General features: G+C 38.8%; 1 protein-coding gene across 1 annotated transcript; it reads left to right on the forward strand.

The window, feature by feature from the left end:
* The first annotated feature begins 2,143 nt into the window (after positions 1-2,143).
* Positions 2,144-13,963, forward strand: vkorc1l1 (vitamin K epoxide reductase complex, subunit 1-like 1). Its single transcript, XM_050038107.1, has 3 exons — positions 2,144-2,407; positions 8,500-8,609; positions 12,619-13,963. The coding sequence occupies exons 1-3, from the start codon at positions 2,217-2,219 to the stop codon at positions 12,843-12,845; spliced, it is 528 nt and encodes a 175-aa protein (XP_049894064.1). The 5' UTR covers positions 2,144-2,216; the 3' UTR covers positions 12,846-13,963.
* Positions 13,964-19,218: the final 5,255 nt, after the last annotated feature.

Consider the following 19,218-nt stretch of genomic DNA (forward strand, 5'->3'; position numbering starts at 1 on the left):
CTAGGTTTGGCATCTTTTACTTCATGCATTACTGCAGGATAAACATACTACAGGTACTATATACTGCAGGATAAACATACTACAGGTACTATATACTGCAGGTTAAACGTACTACAGGTACTACATACTGCAAGTTAAACATACTGCATGTGCTACATACTGCAGGTTAAACATACTGCATGTACTACACACTGCATGTACTACATACTGTAGGTACTACATAACTACTTACTAACCACAGGTACTGTAAACTATGTGTGTATAATATTGTATGTATTGACAATAAGTCACAATATGTATATTCTGCTTGTGCATCAGGCACATGAATAAAAGATGACACAAATTTTGCGTTTTAATGCCAGAGTTTGTGTTATATGCATCATATTACAATTAATCAATAACTTAAATGTCTCATAACTTTTTGTTTCTAACATTAGATTAGTGCTTTATTGTTTAAATTCATTAAGACAGTTGGCTTGGGTCCTGACCATTTTTTTGTTATGAATATGGGATTTTTCTAAAATAATAAATAATTGTAATACAGCATTTTATTGTCAGTCCTATCTCAACTAAAATATAGCATGAAACAGATTTATTTAAACATTTATCTTATGTTTCTTTTTCAGAAAGTTGGCCACATCAATCCAGAATATTCTTGTATATATACAGTGAAAAAATATATGGTCCACAGACATCACAGTGTATTATTATTATGTATTGATTTACCTTGTGTGTTCATTTCATTTAAATCTTTCCAAAACAGTTTTATTGCGTTTTATTTACTGCGTTACAGAACAAAGCGTTTCAGGAGATCCTTCGCCCCCATGGCAATAAGACTGTATTACACCTCCTGAATCCAGTCACACACACACACACACACACACACACACACACACACACACACATCACATTCGCCACAACTGGACAGGACTGTGGAATGGACAATTTTATTATTTTTATTTTATTATTGTACTTGTATTTTATTATTTTTATTTATGCACCCTTTTTGACTTGTTTTATTTTTTTGTCTATTTTAATACCACTGTGTTGTTGATGAGGGGAAGTGTGATTGTTGTTTTTTGTCTTTTATGAGCTGCTGAACAGCTGAATTTCCCTTTGAGGGAGATGCCGCCCCACACCATCACACTGCCTCCACCAAAAGATGTTACTCTATGGGTGCAGCAATCAACAAAGCGTTCTCAGCGTCTTCTCCATACTTTGACCCTACGATCCAACTGCTGTAGGCAGAATCTGAACTCATCGCTGAACATAATGTTTCTCCACATGTTCAGGTTCCAGTGCACGTGTTGCCGACACCAGCGCAAATGGGCCTGACAGTGAAGGGCAGTCATGGCAGCCCTATGAGACCGGAAATTGAGCAGTCTGTTCGGGGTTGTCTGGGCAGAAAGCCGTCGGCCATGTCGTCCTGCAAACCTTGACTGCAAATCTGTAGAAGACTGCCAGTGCATAAGTGCTGACAGGATGAGGTCTTCTTGGGGTGCCGTCTTGGCCTTAAGGTTGCAGATGGTACTAGGGCTCACTCCAAATAATGTCGTAACTTGGTTTTGCGCAACACCAGCTTGAAGTTGCCCTATCGCACGGACCCTATCCAGATCAGTCGAACGTGGCTTGCCGATTCTTGGAGCAGACACCAAATGACCACTGTAGCAGGGCCCAGAAGCACAAAACAAGAGTCAATAGCAACAGCCAAAAAAAAGCTGTTTGGCATTGGCAGAAAGATTTGGCAAATTTTTCATGGGCGCAACCCACATACTCAGCTCTGCTGCTCATCCCACAAATGTATGTTCACTGCAAATGTGGCACCATTTAAAGGGGAAATAAACAGGTTTTCCAGCAGTATAAGATTTATTGCCAAGAAGCATTGTTACAACAACAAAACAATCTACCAAACACAAATTTCCTTACATTTTGTGCTTTGTTTATAATATCTTAAAATGCACTTCATTAAATTGTTATTGATGCAGTATTTATAACCAATTTTCCATGCTCTCTCCCACTGTATGTCATTAAATAAGGAAGACTAAAGACATGTAATATTTTTTATTATATCTCCTGTCTAATGTTGTGTTCCTGGGAGCTCGCGCCGGCCCGCCCCTGACGGTGTGTCACGTCCTGACGCTTTTCCACGTCGCAGTTCCGTCTCACAGGCGAACTCGCTGCGTGTGTATGCGTGTCTCCAGCTAGGCCAGAGAGTGATGGCGGCGCCCGTCCTGAGAGTGTCCACCCCTCGGTGGGAAAGAATAGCCAGGCTTCTCGTCTGCCTGCTGGGCATACTGCTGTCTCTATATGCCTTCCACGTCGAGAGGGAAAAGGCCCGGGACCCCAGTTACAAGGCTATGTGCGACGTGAGCAGCTCCATCAGCTGTTCAAAAGTGTTCAGCTCAAGGTAATTTGAATTCAGCAAAGAGCGCTCAATGAAGCTGCTGTGCTGCTATTGTGGCGGTTCAGACTGTCAGATGCTCCCAAGCTAACTGCTAACTGTGGCCCGATGCTAGCTGCCGGTTAGCTTAATAACCTGAGTGGGATAACTGTACTGTTAGCTCATCATTTAGTAAGTACAATATTAGCTATGTAGCTCGATGGAGCTATCTTTGCTAACCGTTAGCTAACGCAACCCATTTGATACACTTCTTAGCCAGTTAGCTATCAACACTGAGCCGACAACAGTGTTAAATTCAATCAATCGATGACTTTCTGATAGCTATCGATCACACTGGGTGCGCTCTGTGTTGGAAAAGCTAACACATCTGTTAACACCAACTTTAAGCTAACAAAAGTTGGCGCTAGCTTGTTGAGACTAACAGTATTGTTGTGTGTTGACGGATGAGTCCATTCATTCCGCCCACCAAAACTAGGATATCTGGTAGTTAGCTGGGTGAATGTTGATAATTTTGGGTTAACTTTATAACCTACAAACCTGAGCATTGCTGTGTTACAGGCTCCTCTGCTCCTCTGCACAGTGTCCCCTTTATATGACACATGAAGGTAACCTTTCAATGGGTTTTATGTTTTCAGCTGCTCCTTGAAATCAAATGTTACGCCCTCAATTGTATGGGCAAGACACTGATAACTCCACAGTGGCTGAACAGATGTTTACCATTCAAGTTGCATTTGAAACATTTATGTTCTTTCTTCCTTTTGCCATTTGAACTCCAAAATTTTGCCACTGTTTGTTTATATCAAGAGACACAGGAGCCTGGGAACACAGGGGTGACCCCCAGTTAGCTATCAGTGGTTGTCAGCATTGTTAAATTAAATCAGCTGAGAAGTTACTGAGTGGTCCTCTGTGTGCTCTCTGTTTATAAAATGGTAACACATCTGTAACACCAACTTCAGCACAAAAGTTGACAATAGCTTGTTCAGACTCATGTTATGGTTGCATGTGTGTTGTTGCAGGATTACTCTATTCTAGAGCTGCAACGATTAGTCAGTTAATGAAATGTTGAATCAACAGGAAATTAATTGGAAACTTTTAAAGGTCTTGAGTGATTGGCTGAAATAGAATATGGCATTTATAATTACCTTATAATAAAAACCGTCATGTTTTCATTACCGCAGAGTGAGTCGTTTGTATCTACATACAGAGCGGGTCCTCTTCTACAGAGTCCGCCATGATGACCTTTAATTCCCTTTTCAAGCAAAAAATGACCCCAAAAAATGTGTCCAGGTTCTCAAATGTGAGGATTTGCTGCTTTCCCTGGTCTTACATTATAGTAAATTTAATGATTTTGGGTTTGAAAATGTTGGTTGGATAAAACAAAGCTTTTGATGATGTCACTGTAGGCTCTTGGATATTGCAACAGGCTTTTCTCACTGATTTCTAACAGACCGAAACGATGAATCGAGAAAATAGTCTACAAATTAATCGGTAACATATAATCGCTGGTGCAACTATTCTCAGACAAAAGTTGCCACATTAGCCACTAGGTTTGGCATCATTTACTTCATGCATTACTGGTACTATTGGGACTGTTTTCATCAGGCACATTAAACACTGAAGTACAGTATGGCTGTTTTGGCCGTATTTATATATACGTATTTATATATTGGCTGTTTTCTAATATTTTTAGACCAAAAGATTAATTGATTATTGGAGAAAATAATCCACAACAATCGTTAGTTGAAGCCCTAGTCCACTCATTCCAGCAACCAAAATTATTTTTGGTGGTTAGCTTGCTCAATGTTGATAATCTGGTGTAACTTTTTAACCTATCACCAGCACTCATGTTAGCTTTCATGCTGCTGTCAATAGCTGCCATGCAGATGTCACCAGGCAGCTATCAGTCAGTCCACAGGCTTTAACTCTACACCTTAGCTGCCTAAAGTGCAGTGCACAGAGCTGCTCCATAGGTCAGCAAAGGGGACTAAAGCTAAATTCCCACAGCTTCACAAATAAAGCTGCTGAGTTTTACTGAAGCCATGTGATCATCAGAAATATATCTGAGTTGGTTCACTCACAAGGACGAGTTTGCAAGCAATCAGTCATTGAGAATATCATCCATTCACAGTCTTACAATTATAGCGCTTGTATAAAAGCAATGCTGAGAAGTTCCCACACCAGCTTGACCTATTGAATCTCATCGAATGAGAGTCTTAGCAGGCCTTGGACTGATACAGCATGGCTGGAATGTAACCTGTCTAGGACTTAATACATATTTGTAAGATGAGCGGGTGAATTCACTGTCTGAGTATTAGACACAGTCTCGCCTTTGTCAGCTAAAATGAGTTGTGAACCATCAGTGACTGAATGTCTTTATAAATGATAGTGAATGACTGAAGGAAAGTTATCAGTTTCTACTTCAGCCAAACAAGCTCAGATTCCAGCAGTCTAATCATGTCTAACGCAATCAAGGGCTGTAGAGTAAAAACACTATATTTGGTGATGCATATCATTGTGTTTGTTATGTATCCTTGCATGCCTCCTCAAATGCTTATCTTTTTGAGATAAAGCCTTGAAACACTAACCAGAAAGTCTTAAAATAATGGAAAGCATGGCCGCCTGCAGTGTGGGAAAACATTATTAATTATACACAAGGTGAATAAGCTTCCACAAAGTGTAAATGAAATGAGATTGCTTAATTTATTGCACACTAATGGATGCATAGAAATATTTAAAATGGTCATGTACTTGCGCAGAGGTTTTTATACTGATATTATCCCCAACTCCTACTAGCATTATTCCCAAGTATTTTACAGCATGATGTTTAGAAGTCGACTGCGGCCTGGCTGAACACAGTGTTGTGGTAAATGAGAAGAAATCAAACAAAGGTCTGAGTTATTAAACCAGCATCTCATCTCCATGTTCCTGCTGCATAGCCTCAAATGAGTCATGGAAAACTTTATTGAATTCACTCTAATGTTTACTGAAACATAATAAAAATATGATAAGGAATAATTAATGTATGAATATACCTGTGTAGTTGTACTACACTTTGAATCGTCAGCGAATGGATCAGTGTATATTGAGGGTCATATGACAGTAGCACCCAAGTAGGGATGTCCCGATCCGATATTCGGATCGGTATCGGCCGCCGATATTAGCAAAAAACGTGCATCGGCATCGGATCGGACTGCATGGAAAAATGCCGATCCAAAAACTCCAATCAGTTTTTCATAGAGTCGATCCAGGTTTTCCGGCCAGCCCAGCGCTCCGCGATTTAAGCAGTCCATTCCAGTGATCTGCTCCAGCACTTACTATCAATCCACCAGGCCAGCATGCAGACACACAGGAAACAGCAGCACCAGGCTGGCACTGACACTACAAAAATAACTGAAAAGGAAAGGCTACATTGTTTGTTAAATGTCAACAATGTCTTGTGGTGTTAATCTATTTTTTATTTATTAGGGGGCCAAAGCACAAGTGTGTGGAGTCTTGCTGCTATTTTAATTTCAATGTTAGACATTTTAAAGATTTCTTGTGTTGATTTATTTTCTATTTATTAAGGGGCCAAAGCAGCCAAAGCAAACCAGCTATATTTTTTATTTAATGTTAATGTTCAAGTTTAAAGTTTGTTTATTTAACCCTGTTAACAATAAACAGGTCAGTTTCTCATACCAACTGTTGTGGATCATTCTAACTAACCTGATTAAGTAGTTGTTCTTGTTAGAGTAATATCGCTTGATCAAACCTTTTCTGACATGACTGACAACAAAATAAGTTAATATGTATAATACGCACTTGGATCGGATCGGTATTGGCCAAAACTCAACGCTGTAATAATCGGTATCGGATCAGAAGTGAAAAAGCTGGATCGGGACATCCTTACACCCAAGTAAACAAGATCACATTCTTTGAGATCATACAAGAAATGAAATGCATCCTTGAAATGTTTGTGGCAGAGCAGAAAGACAGTTTCCAACTCTGTGAAAAGGAGTAATATGTTCACTGAACATGTTGAACATTTGTACTGTTTTTGATTAAACAAAAAAGTGCACATTTTTCTTATCTTTTGCTGCACTGGTGTTTGAGGTTTTTCTTTGGAAGAAATCTTTTGGCACGTCAAAGTGATGTTGAAATTTGCCATAAATAGAAACAAACTAAAGACAAACCGCTTCATAGCAGTTTTACTGGGGCACAAACTGAAATGAGGTTGAAGTTAGTGGTGAACAACAGGTGGGGGCGAGGGAATATTTCTGCCACACCAGCGTCTGTGCCACAGAAATACAGATCAATTAAATGTCCCCCTTTTGAGACAGAGCTCTTAAAGTGACAGTTCATCGCAAAAATCAGAAGTACTCATTTTTCCTCGTGCCTGTAGTGCTATTTATTAATCAAGATCATTTTGGTGTGAGTTGCCGAGTGTTAAAGGTATCAGCTGTAGAGATGTCTGCCTTCTCTCCAATATAATGGAACTAGATGTCACTCAGCTTGTGGTGCTCAAAGTGGCAAAAAATACATATGAAAAACTCAACAGCAATGTCTCTTTCCAGAAATCATGACCCAGTTACTCAAGATAATCCACAGTCCTTGTTGTGAGCAGTTTCATCTCAGGACTATTTTCTCTCTACCGAATTACACCCGCCAAGTAAGCTTGCATCTGCTGCTAGCTCAACTAGCACCACTGAGCTAGCTAACGTTTAGGGGTGGAAATCTACAGAGGCCACGCGATACAATATTTTAATGGTACTTTAGTCATGAAATATTATTGCAATTTTAATGTTTTGCTCTATACTGAGTATTGTGATAACATAAATACCAATATATTGCAATTTACTCACTTTATTTTAACTCTAAATTATGTCTCTAAAGGAAAACTATGTCAACACCTGTTTTATCTAATAAAATACGTTTTTTTTTCCCACTTCAGTCATTTGTATTGCAGCAAAATGTAACTAGTGAACTGAAAAAGCAAATGATTTTGTTGTTTTAGTTGGCTACCAAAAGTTTAATTTGTATTTGCCGTGTTAATCATTTATCTAATATTACTGCACAAAGTATCGCAATACTATGCTATATTGATTTTTCCCCCACTCCCACTAACGTTACAGCTCAGCTGAGGAAGATGTTTACATCCTGCGCATGCCTCTTGTCCATGAGTAGATGCACACTTCCACCTGCACAGTGATTCGGTTGGCGGGTGTAGTTTGGTAGAAAGAAAATAGTTCAAGCATAAAACTGCTCACAACAAGGTCTATGGATTATCTTGAATAAGCAGGTCATGATTGCTTGAAAACCAGTCAAACTTAATACAGGAGTTTCCTTTTACGGGCTCTCATGATTTACATGCTCAAAAAAACTTGGTGGGACAACTCAGGCTTGATGATGTTTGTTTTCTCCGACGAAAAGTCCAACTAAACTAATTCAGGATTTTCTAAGTGGTCATTTATTTGTGGTGGCCTGCCAATATATCAACATCTGCTGACACGTATTGATTTGTTATTTTTGGAGCTGGTTCATTAGCAGCGCTGTTGGAATATATACACCATTTGAATAGCCACTTCACCATTCTTTCGGAGCACAGAGCATACTCTGGGCACAGAAGGAGCCCCAAAAAGCCAGGCACAGTGAAACTGAAATTTAACCTTCATTGCACTGGGTAGGAAACACTGTAATTGATTATTTGATTGACAGAAAATTAAATCTAAACCATCGCTTTGGACAAAATGACATTTTAAAAAGTTACCTCAGTCTCTGGGAAACTGTCATGGACATTTTTTAACCGTTTTGTGACATTTTGTGTACAAAAAAAAAGAGAAAATTGATTATTCGTTATAGCTCTAGTTCAACAAACACGAAAATAGTTTTCTGTAAGTTATAATTTGCCCACCCATCAACTAAAAAGCAAAGTTCACCCTGCAGGTACCTCAGCTTCCTGGAAAACAAACATTAGGAAGATCTGGGCCTGATTGCTGTGTACTGTTTATTTTATATCCACTTATTCAGTCCGACTCTGGTTTCGATAGTCTTCAGCTGTGATTCAGTCCGTTTAGTCTGCCACTGGTTTCCTCTAACTTTGCTGATGTTTCCGTGTGGTTTAGGTGGGGTCGAGGATTTGGACTCCTGGGCTCAATTTTTGGAAATGACAGCGCACTGAACCAACCCAACAGTGTCTACGGAATTGTCTTTTATGCCTTTCAGCTCCTTCTAGGTAAGCTGTCACTCTGTTCAGGGTCAGTGTCGCAGATTCAGGTGACAAATATCCCGAGCCATTGCACGAGCAGCAACTAGGGCTGACTCAACACTCTGCCTTCCTCTGACTTCGCTGTATTTGCCAAAACCTGACTCACATGACACTGACATCATATTTCGTCGCCATGTCTAAATTTAATTCTACAGTTAAACAGGATGCTTGTACTTAGCTCAACTGACTCAACTGCAATCAGAATTTTGGGTTGTTTGGGCTTAATTTAAATTAATTTCCGCAGAGATTTAGTGTAGTAAAAGTTATAATAAGCAATAATGTTTCTACAGAGTCATTATTTTATGTTTATCACAGTGTAATCTGACACTGATAGTTCTCAGTAATCATATGTATTTTTCCTTATGTGTGACTTGTTTTAACTGGGTCACACTCACAGTCACATTCTCCTCCCCTCAGTACATCGATGTCGCTGCTGACTCAGTCATGCTGGTTTGACATGTTTGCCTGCCGAGTGGCCTGTAGGCTCGCCTGGCCACCTGGCGCTGGCTCAGAACAAGAGGTCCTTTTAGCCACAGCAGTTACCACTCATTTGACTAACACAATAGCAGCCCAGTTTAGCCAAACTGCTACAGTGGGTCAAGATTTCCATATTAAACGCAAGATCACTCAGTTTAAGGAGTTTCATTATTCTCACAGCCTCGGACTGTTTAATATTTGTTAGCTAGGACGACTGCAGAGTCTGTGCAGCATGGGACTGCTTGACTGTACACTTTAATGTTGGAAAGAAGTTTTGCCTTTTCATGTTATATTTTCCTTTATTTCAATTTAGTGTTATGAAGACAGTAGGGGCAGGCTATATGGATAAAATCCTCTGTCACACTTCATGTCAAAATATCATGATATAAAATCCAATTGAGAAACTGTAAATTAATTCAATAACGAGAATAACCACCAATAATGTTCTGTTTTCTGGTATTGAATTTGCTGGAGTATCTAAAAACCAACTACTTTATTTATAGATTGAATCTCAATGTTTTTTTTACAGTAACTTAGAGTTGAAAATCCCCACGTCACGCACATAAAATCAAACGGTGCTGAGCAAACTTCAGAGCAAAATTCAGATTTCTTTATTTGTCATTTTTATGCTCCACATAAACACAAAATAGTGTTTCACACATGCCACCAATAAAAGCAAAAAAACAAAACAAAAAAATGAATAAATAAGAGCAATAATAAATAAGCTAAAGCTTTAAGGCTATAAGAGACTAATTAATATGAATAAAGTGCCAGTAGAAACAGTTCCATGTTCAGTTGTTTAGCCACAACAAATCAATATCAGATTAAGTATTTGCAATATTTAGAATATTTTTGCCACTATACCTTGTTGTCAGACAGCTTTTTCCGACAGGGATCTGAAGACGTTATAAGTAATTTTACTTCACAGAACACGTGAGTTTCTGGTCTACCTCTGCCTCGATCGGGCCGTGTCTAAGGTAAAGAAAATATTCCATATATAGCGTACACTTAAACTGATATTGATTATTTTAGGTGGTTAAAACACGGTTTGCTGTGTGTTTATCAAGGACGCTAGCAGAGCAACACGATACATAAAATTAGCACAGCAGAAACATCAGTTAGTTTGGACCACTGTGTTTAACTATATATCTTTAAACGTTACAGTTACAGCTGAAAATGATAAAAGAAAAATAAGAGTGTTGTTTTTAGCTCAACGTGACAGTAATCCGGTCGACACAGTTTAAAGTTACAGGGACAGTGCAGGTCCTTAAAATGTCTTAAAGTTAATTTTTATAAATATTAGGCCTTTAAAGTAATTTAATAGTCTTAAATTTGAATCTGTGAAGTCTTCATTGCCACAGATATTTTAATATAATTTTATTTATACCTCTTTTAACTTCTTTTTGTCAAAAAAAAGTTGAGCTCTTCTGTGTGAAAGTCCACACTTCTAATGTTACACATCTTTAACCCTCACACTGAACCTAATAGTGTCTTTTTACTTTACACATGCACTTACCTGTTGACAAAATGTAAATTAATGTAACTCATTATAATAACCATATTCCTACATTAAACCTTCCTCTGCACAGGACCACATACTTACCTTTATACTAACCTTTATTAATACCTGCTATACTTGAATAAAAGAACATGATTTGTGCAAAAATCTGTCTCAAATTTGGCTAAAAATTATCTTTAATAGGTCTTAAAAAGCATAAAATGTAAGTGTCTGATAGCTGTAGACACATTTCTGTAAATGTGCCAGTTTGTGCGTTTCTGGGTCGGCGTAGTGACAGCTGCAGAAGCCACATGAAACACATCAAAACACGTAAACAACACAAAAATACCTAACATCCATTTGAAAACCATCGAGATAAAAAGTACAATCTGTTCATGATGCAGTTCTGCTCATTGATTTACGACGTTGCCCACACTGGTCTAATGCACCCAGAGGTATTAATAGTTACATGGCACACATGTTATGGAAAAATCTTTGACAGTTGACACATTTATTTCACCTCATGGTATATACTAGGATGTATATATCATCCTGGTTATTTCCCATGATAAAAGACTTCTCCTGTACTGCCACAACTGTCTAAATGTGTGGTAGTGATGGATGGTACCATCTGTGTGACACCCCCAGTAGTACTTCGATCTTTTACCTTAGTAAAAAGTTGTAATACTACAATGTAGGGCTGGGCAATATGGACAGAAGTTCATATCTATTTACAGTGTACATTAATTTTTGCACATAGCACTGGAGCTACAGAGGTTTAAAGGTTTGCAGCACAGGACACTAAACTATGACATGAGTATAAAAGTATCAAGTAGGCCTAAACCCATTAGAGTCTGAAATAATTCTTTGCCTTTCAAATTAATCTAGTGCTGGAAAATGATTTAAATCTTTTTATTTATTTAGGTTATTAATCTTATTTATGCACAGAGCATCATCAGAGAGGCCGAGGGAGGGAAGGAGCGAGAGACACTTTGTCCTCGTTATAAACGTCTTGTATATAAAATGTCTGTGTTGTTGCTGCATTTTATAAAAACAGATCTGTCACCTGCATCCAGGCACTGTCTCCATGTCACACAATAGACTACAACTACCAAGAAGACCGGCGACACGCTATGGTCCACCTCACACACAAACTAGCAGCGCAGCGCTGGATGCACGCGTGCTGCATTAATTTCATTCATCTCACAGACTGATTTAGTGTAGCACGTGCAACATATAGACTGATGTCGCACTGTAGACTAATGAACAGACAGATTAAACAGAGGAGCAGCTCTGTGTCTCTCTGAGTATAGATGGAGAGATTCACAGTGGTGCGTATCATGTAACGCAACTTGACCCTATATCAATATAAATGTTGTCGAAATTTATATCTTGCTTGAAAATATATATATCAATATATCATACATAGTCGTTATATCGCCCAGCTCTACTACAGTGTAGAAAGCATTCAAAGTTCAATTGAGTACGAAAATACAAGGTAAAAGAAGGCATAATGCAGAATGGTCCTATGTTTTGGATATTAATCAAAATTCTGTCACTGCTTTGCCTATTTCTCACCCCAAATGTTTCCAGAAACATATTTTAGTGTACTGTTTAGCTGTAAAACTGAGAACGTTTATGACCTGACCACCATGTTGGAAACAGTCAAGCGATGCGCTGAGTGATGCACCGAGCACTGCCCACCTGCCGGATACAATACCATTACATCTCAGGTCTAGAAAGCCAGATTGTTAGAGGACTAATGAAATATCACAAGCACAAACACTGATGAAACTTAGCGTCAGAGTTCTGACTGCACCTCATGTGACCACAGAATAATAAGCCCAGTCTGTTCAGTGTTTGAGCTGAAAGTCATCACGAGGAGGCTGGTCACATAAATAGAGAACTGTCTGAGGAAAGAGCAGACTCATCAGGTTACTTGTGTGTTCTAAGGTTGTGCCTTTTTTCCCCTTAAGCTTTAGTTTGTGTTTCTTGCCGTAGGAATGACTGTCAGTGCAATGGCCGCCCTTATTCTCATGACGACATCCATCTTGTCGGTGGTGGGTTCGCTGTACCTGGGCTACATCCTCTACTTTGTCCTAAAGGACTTCTGCATCATCTGCATCACCACATATGCGCTGAACTTCATTCTCTTTATTCTCAACTACAAGCGACTGGTTTACTTGAACGAGGCCTGGAAGCAGCAGCTTCAGGCCAAGCAGGACTAAGCTGTCGAGAACGGCAAGAAAAACAAGATAAACAAACAAAAGAGAAAAAAAAGAAATGTGACCTCTGAACATTTTGACTTGCCACCAGGAGACCTTGCTTCCAAACAATGTTTATTCTGCTGTGTGTTCAAAAAAAAAAATGAAGAAATTTAACTTAAATGTTGGGGCCTGACATCTCAATGTTGCAAACACGGAAGGATTTGTAAGTGAAAGGTGATTTTCTTTTAGTTTCTTTTTCCTTGTTTAACATTGTACTCACTTAAGGAAGGGGCTGTGTGTGAGTGAGTGTGTTGTGTGTGTGTCAACCCGAGCAAGCAGAGGCAGAAGGCCACAAAACAGACCGACGGAGGACAGCTCTCTTTTGAACAAAAAGGATCGCAGAATGGAAGAACACAGGACATTAAAGGGGTTTACTTGAAACGGTTAGAGAGGTCCTTTTACTGCACAGCGGATCTGCACTTAAAACTCGGAAACGAGTAAAGGGTCCCAAAAATTAAAAAAACACTCATTAGGTCATCGTACAGTTTGCAGATAAGGTTCAATGGCTGGGTGGGGTGGAAAGGGAGGGGGGGGGGCAAAAGGATTAACATTTATACAGAGTAGTTTCTTTTCATGTTTACACTTTGTAGTACGTTTCTTTTATGAAGAGGACCACTAAAAATAAACACAGGACAATGTGAGATATTGTGTGTAGATCAGTCAGATTGTTTGTTTTGCAATTCTGTAAATAGCTGCTGAGCAATACTCCAGGCTAGATTGTGATTTTAGTGTCGACACAAATCTTTTAAGGACAAAAAATAACACCAACAAAACAGGAGAAAACATCGGTAAACGTGGAACAAAATGTGGTAAAGGTCACAGTTAGGTGGGTGAAGATGTGCTCGGGACATCTTCCGTCCTGTAATCCTGGTCAGGCATGCAGTTCAGAGTTGTGTTGTTGTAAGTGGTTATTGTTTCATCTGAAGCCACCGACACAAGTCTTTTAAAACATGGGTTATTTTCACCAAGTTTGCATAAAAGGCACCCTCACTCTTGTTTTTTGTTTGTTTTTGGTTATTGTGTGAAAAGCATTCCTGACCACCACACAAGTGGGATCCATAAAGACTTATGTGCCTAAAGGAGTGTTAAGGTGAATTATCTTTCTTTTTTTTTTATGTGCCTAAAGGAGTGTTAAGGTGAATTATCTTTCTTTTTTTTTTTCTTCTTCTTTTTTTTTGTTAATGTTTTGGGAGTGGGTGGGCGGGCGGGGAGTAATGTCATGTTAACACCGCTTGTTGTTTTATTGTCACAGGTCCGAGGCTTTATTTTTATGATCACAGTTTTGTAAATTAAGATACCAGTGAAGTGTTTTCTCCCTCATGAGGTAGCAAAGGCTGCTACACTGTGATTGTCTGCTGAAGTGGCCCGGTGGCAGAGGCATCTCCTCATCTCGCTCTTTTAAAATGCTCCTCTGGCTTTTGTTCACCGTCCAGCCTGTATACATTTGATGTCAATTGAACAGTAACGGTGATCTTGCCAAGCTGAGTTACAGTTCATTTGCAGGATGTGAACAAAACTTGGAAAATGTCATGCTTTATTTATGTTGACATGAGCAGCAGAGGCGTTACAAGGTGTAAGATTCTGTAAGAAAACAAAAATAGTTTGTCAAGCCATATGTGGAGTTTGTGGGATTATTGCAGCGGCAGAAAAGATGTCCAGGTGATGGTTTTCTAAGGCGAACAGCTGCAGATGCTGAAGCTTTTCATGACGCGCTTGATCTAACATGGAAGGGTTTGTACAGAGGTAGATCACAGTATGGAAAAAGCAACCACAGCTTGTAGTGACTTTGCTGGAAATCCACAGTATTGTCAGTTTAGTGACAGAGTAGGGCCATTGTTTCTTTTCCATCCAGAATCCACTTATTAAAGGGTAACTACAGTATTTTCAACGTGGACTCTGTTTTCCCCGTGTGTGTGACCAAGTCAATGGAAACAGCAATTTTTAAATCGGTCCAGTATTGGGCAACAGCGCTGCAGTCGGCAGCTGCGAAACAGCTGCAGTGTAACCCACATCGCCAGTGTACATCCACTAAAAGTGCTTGTTTTGCCAATGTCAGGCTCAGATTGTTATTCTAAGTGTCTGTTAACATTATGGAAAGGATCCCTACAGAGATAGACCTTTTTGTTTAACCAGAATAAGCCCCGAAAGCATTTTCACCAAACCCATCAGACTATCAGACATGCTAAAATGCTAAATGTTTTTATTTAAAGTGAGTCTAGTGAGTTTGGCGATGGCAATTTTGGAGATGTTTCTGGTTAAACAAAAAAATCTTAAACAAAAAAAAGTGTATCTCTGTTGGGATCCTTTCCATAAATGTTGTCAGACACTTGAATGAAAAAAATTGGATCCTGTCAGTGGCAAAAACAAGCACTTTATTGGACCTAAATTGATGGTGCAGACATGCCTTGAGTGGTTACATTGCAGCCTGTGTTTGCCACTGACAGGCTCAGATTATTATTATTCGTAAATGTGACATCATGGAAAGAATCCCAATCAGAAACAGCCCTGACATTGGCATCTCTAAACCCACCAGACTCCATTTAAAGAAATAGTTATTTTAGCATGTATAGAGCCAGCATATTTTCACATCTAACTGGGTGAATTAAGGGTTTATTTCAACCAAACCAGAGCTGATTGACTGTTGGAACGGGAAATATAAACCAAGACATTTTTGTGAGTTTTAATTTGTTTCTGTCAACTTTGAATGAATTTTTTTTTTTTGTTATCACAGAACAAATGACTATTTATTTAAATGGAGTCTGGCGTGTTTGGCAACAGCAATTTCGGGGCTGTTTCTGGTTAAATAAAAAGGACCCTACGCTTTAACAAAAATGTAAATTCTCTTTAGAGATCCTTTCCATATGTTGTGAACAAAAGCCTGAACCTGTCAGTGGCAAAAACAAGCACTTCTAGTGGACGTAAACTGATGGTAGGAACATACCCCAAGTAGTTACATTGCAGCTTGTTTCGCAGCTGCTGGCTGCAGTGGTCTCGCTCAATACTGGACCAATTTAAAATACTGTTGTTCCCATCAGTCACTTTGACACAAAAACATGGGTAAATAGGGTCCAGGTTGAAAAAAACTTAAGTTACCCTTTAAAGCATCCAGATGCATGGTACACTATCTCCTGGCTTTAAGCGTATGTTGGCCATCGGACAATCTTACACACACTGTCAAAGATCCACAACAGTCTTGGTATAATAACTGTAATAATGTGATTCATGTGTGGTGTTGAACCAGCTTGTTAATAGTTTCCATCACTGCTAGTTTCCATGCCCTTTCACTTAAATAGAAGTTCTCCCTGACAGTTTTCTTTGTGGGGTGAGGGTTGGTAAAGTATTGATAATAACAACTGCCAGGAAAGTAATCTAAGAAGTGACATCGTGCTTCCTGTGATAACATATGAAGTCACTGCTTGTCTATGAAAATGGAAATTTAGTTTAGTTTTTATTTAGTTTTTTTCCCCAGGATAATGTCAAAATGAAATTGTCTGTTCATTCGTGTTGTAACCAATTTACTACTTATCATATAAAGGCTGTGTTACATTATTGTTACCCATTTTCCAAAGCATAATGTGCATTGTATATTTGATATTGTTTTTCCCTCATACCAGGCCCACAATGGTTTCCATTCATATAAGATTTCATTGATACCAATCCCGTTATCGATTCTACTTATCGAGCTGGTTCTTTATGGATTCCCTTACTGATTCCTGATCAGTTTTCTGTGTGGAAAAGAGGCCTCTACAGGTTTTCAGCATCAACACAACTGCTTTATTGTAAATTTATAAACCAAAAATCTGCTTTGCCCTCCTGCATGGCGCTAATATTACTATCATAACAGGATTTTTACCCTCGGTAACGGATGTGCTCCTTGGTTGGGAAGCAGTGGCACTGATGCGTAGAGTGTCAAATATGTGGGATTCCTGTAATTCAAGCCCATGTTGCATTGAAGGATGTTTCAGCATCGCGCTGGTGTTTCCACCCTTATTTGAAAGTCTAATTTTACAGACAGCAGCACTGTTGTCATCTGTCTTCGTGAAATAAAGCCACACTTTGGAGCATTTCTTCCTCTCTGATACGACTCCCTGTTGCAAGTTTCCAGCAGCATAGATGCACAAGTTTGAGGTCATTATTCTGCTATGTGCAACTGTCAGAAAAAAAACATGCCGGCATCAATAAAAGGAGCTGATAAGGACGCATATGATTCAGGTGGATTGGGCAATTTGTATTAGATTCTTATCCCTATGTCAGTGCTTGACCTTTGGGTTACAGTTTAACTGATAAATGTGATACAGTTGGGCAGCCTACAAGCCAAGCCTAGACTTCAGTTTCACTCTTACTTAAAGGAGTAGTCCACTAATTTACCATACACTCCTATAAAATGTATTCAGTGCTATATCATATGTATCGCATTACCAGATTCTTGCCAAAACACAGCTTGTACATACCTACAAGAGATTAGTCCAAATGGCACTTATAGACAGAATGTAATTTAATTTATTGTAACTGCAATCAAAGTGCAATTTCGCAGTCTTTTTCGATAATGTTTATCGCGCAAGATGTTATCGTTGATGACTTTAAAAAAAAAAGACTACATTGTGCAGCCCTAACTACAACTCGACTAAACAATTTGGCTGAAGGTTTCGAACCTAAATTTGGTATGCTAGTAGTGGCTAATACTTTTTCAACCTTCTAGCATCAAGCAGAGATGAGGAGGTCTGGTGAGCTCACTTCTTTTTCCATGAACGCAGACTTTGATGTATACAATCTGTGGAGTTCCCCTTTAAACACATTTCAAATCTTTTTACCGTTGATTGTCATGTCATTTTGTGGAGACACATTGCCTGTCTTTTTATACAGTCTGTTTTTTATGTCATACAGAAATGAATGGGAACCAATGGCTGCCTGGAAGAGAAACTCATTTAAAACACTAAGGTTTGCTTTGGAAAATGGTTAACAGTTAGGCTGAATGATTGGTAGTAAACTGGCAAAAACATGCGCACACCAGTACACTCAGTACTTCATTGAATAATTTAAATGTTTGCATCATTCCTTAGCAAGTTAAGATCTTCCTTATACAGTATTGCCTTGTCAGGCTTACATCAGGTTCTTTTTCGTCTAATGACATTAACAACTGTTTTGTCTTTGTCCTTTGTCTGGGAAAACCTGTGCACTCAAGACAAGTCTCCTATGGATTCACTTGCACAAGTCAAACTGACATAATTTTTGTGGCAACAGCTCTGGATCCTCCTGTGAGTATCAACCACAGAACTGACGACAGTAGGTAGCCTATCATTCATGAGTCCAGTCATATGCAAGCCTATTACACTAGCTGTGTGCAGTTACTTTAAAGAAAATGGTTCAGGAATTTGGATGTTGAGTCAAATGTTTGAAATCTTTGGCTGGTAACACGTGCTGTGTGACGATTTTAATGTGGAAAAAGAAGGTCAAAACGATCGATAATGCATTCTCATAAATACTCATTTAGGCCCTGAGGTATAACTGCCATGTTAGTTGCATCACCAATGCCAACAAAAGTGCCTTCTGTTTGATCACTAGGCCTTGAGCCAAAGATGAGCAACAGTAATAGCCTTGTAAAATGAAGAATGGTAACTGTAACAGGCACTTCTGCTTGCCTTCCTCAAAATGTAATCTGATAAATTGGTCATTCCCAAACGTCTGATGTCCAGTATATCAGTGCAAAGATCCATTCAGAAGTAACCAGACAAAACGCCCTGTTAAAATCAATGGTCATTCCCTTTTTTTCCTTCCTGAACTCCACCATATAATTATTTTGTCTAGCTAGGACATGTTTGTTAGCTGAGAATACACTCTGTTCAAACTACATGATTGTAATGTTCTTTTTTCATCATTAATTATGCCCTTTAGCTGTATAGACTGTTAACATTCTGGGTTATTTTAGTAAAAAAAAAACTTAAAAAGTTGAGGGGTTGGAGGGCTAGGAATCCATGTGTCAGCATCAAATGTTTATTAAATTTCTTTGTGGAGGAAAACTTACTGGGTTTGCTTCTGTATTGCCAAATATGTTTTAAAATGCTGTATTTTCTTACATGGAAAAGTGTTACATGAATGGTAGGAGGGTGCAAAAAAATTAATCTGTTCAAATCCATCTTACCTTAAGGGAAAACTGTGGAAAAGGTTGACATGAGAACATTTTTAATTGTGTCATTGTCATGTGGAAAATGATCTACCATTAAAACATTCCCTCTGAAACTACCTGTCATTTTACGTTATTTGAATTAAATGAAATGCTTAAAGTAGAGTGACTAAACTGAACGAGTACCACTGCTGTGGAATAATTTTGTTGTGA

The sequence above is a fragment of the Epinephelus moara genome, chromosome 3 (genome assembly GCF_006386435.1).
Source record: "Epinephelus moara isolate mb chromosome 3, YSFRI_EMoa_1.0, whole genome shotgun sequence".
Taxonomy (NCBI): Eukaryota; Metazoa; Chordata; class Actinopteri; order Perciformes; family Serranidae; genus Epinephelus; species Epinephelus moara.

Coding starts and splice junctions, on each gene's coding strand:
- vkorc1l1 (XM_050038107.1), top strand. CDS start 2,217: ATGGCGGCGCCCGTCCTGAGAGTGTCCACCCCTCGGTGGGAAAGAATA. Junction 2,408..8,499: donor TCAAAAGTGTTCAGCTCAAG/GTAATTTGAATT, acceptor CGTGTGGTTTAG/GTGGGGTCGAGGATTTGGAC. Junction 8,610..12,618: donor TGCCTTTCAGCTCCTTCTAG/GTAAGCTGTCAC, acceptor TTCTTGCCGTAG/GAATGACTGTCAGTGCAATG.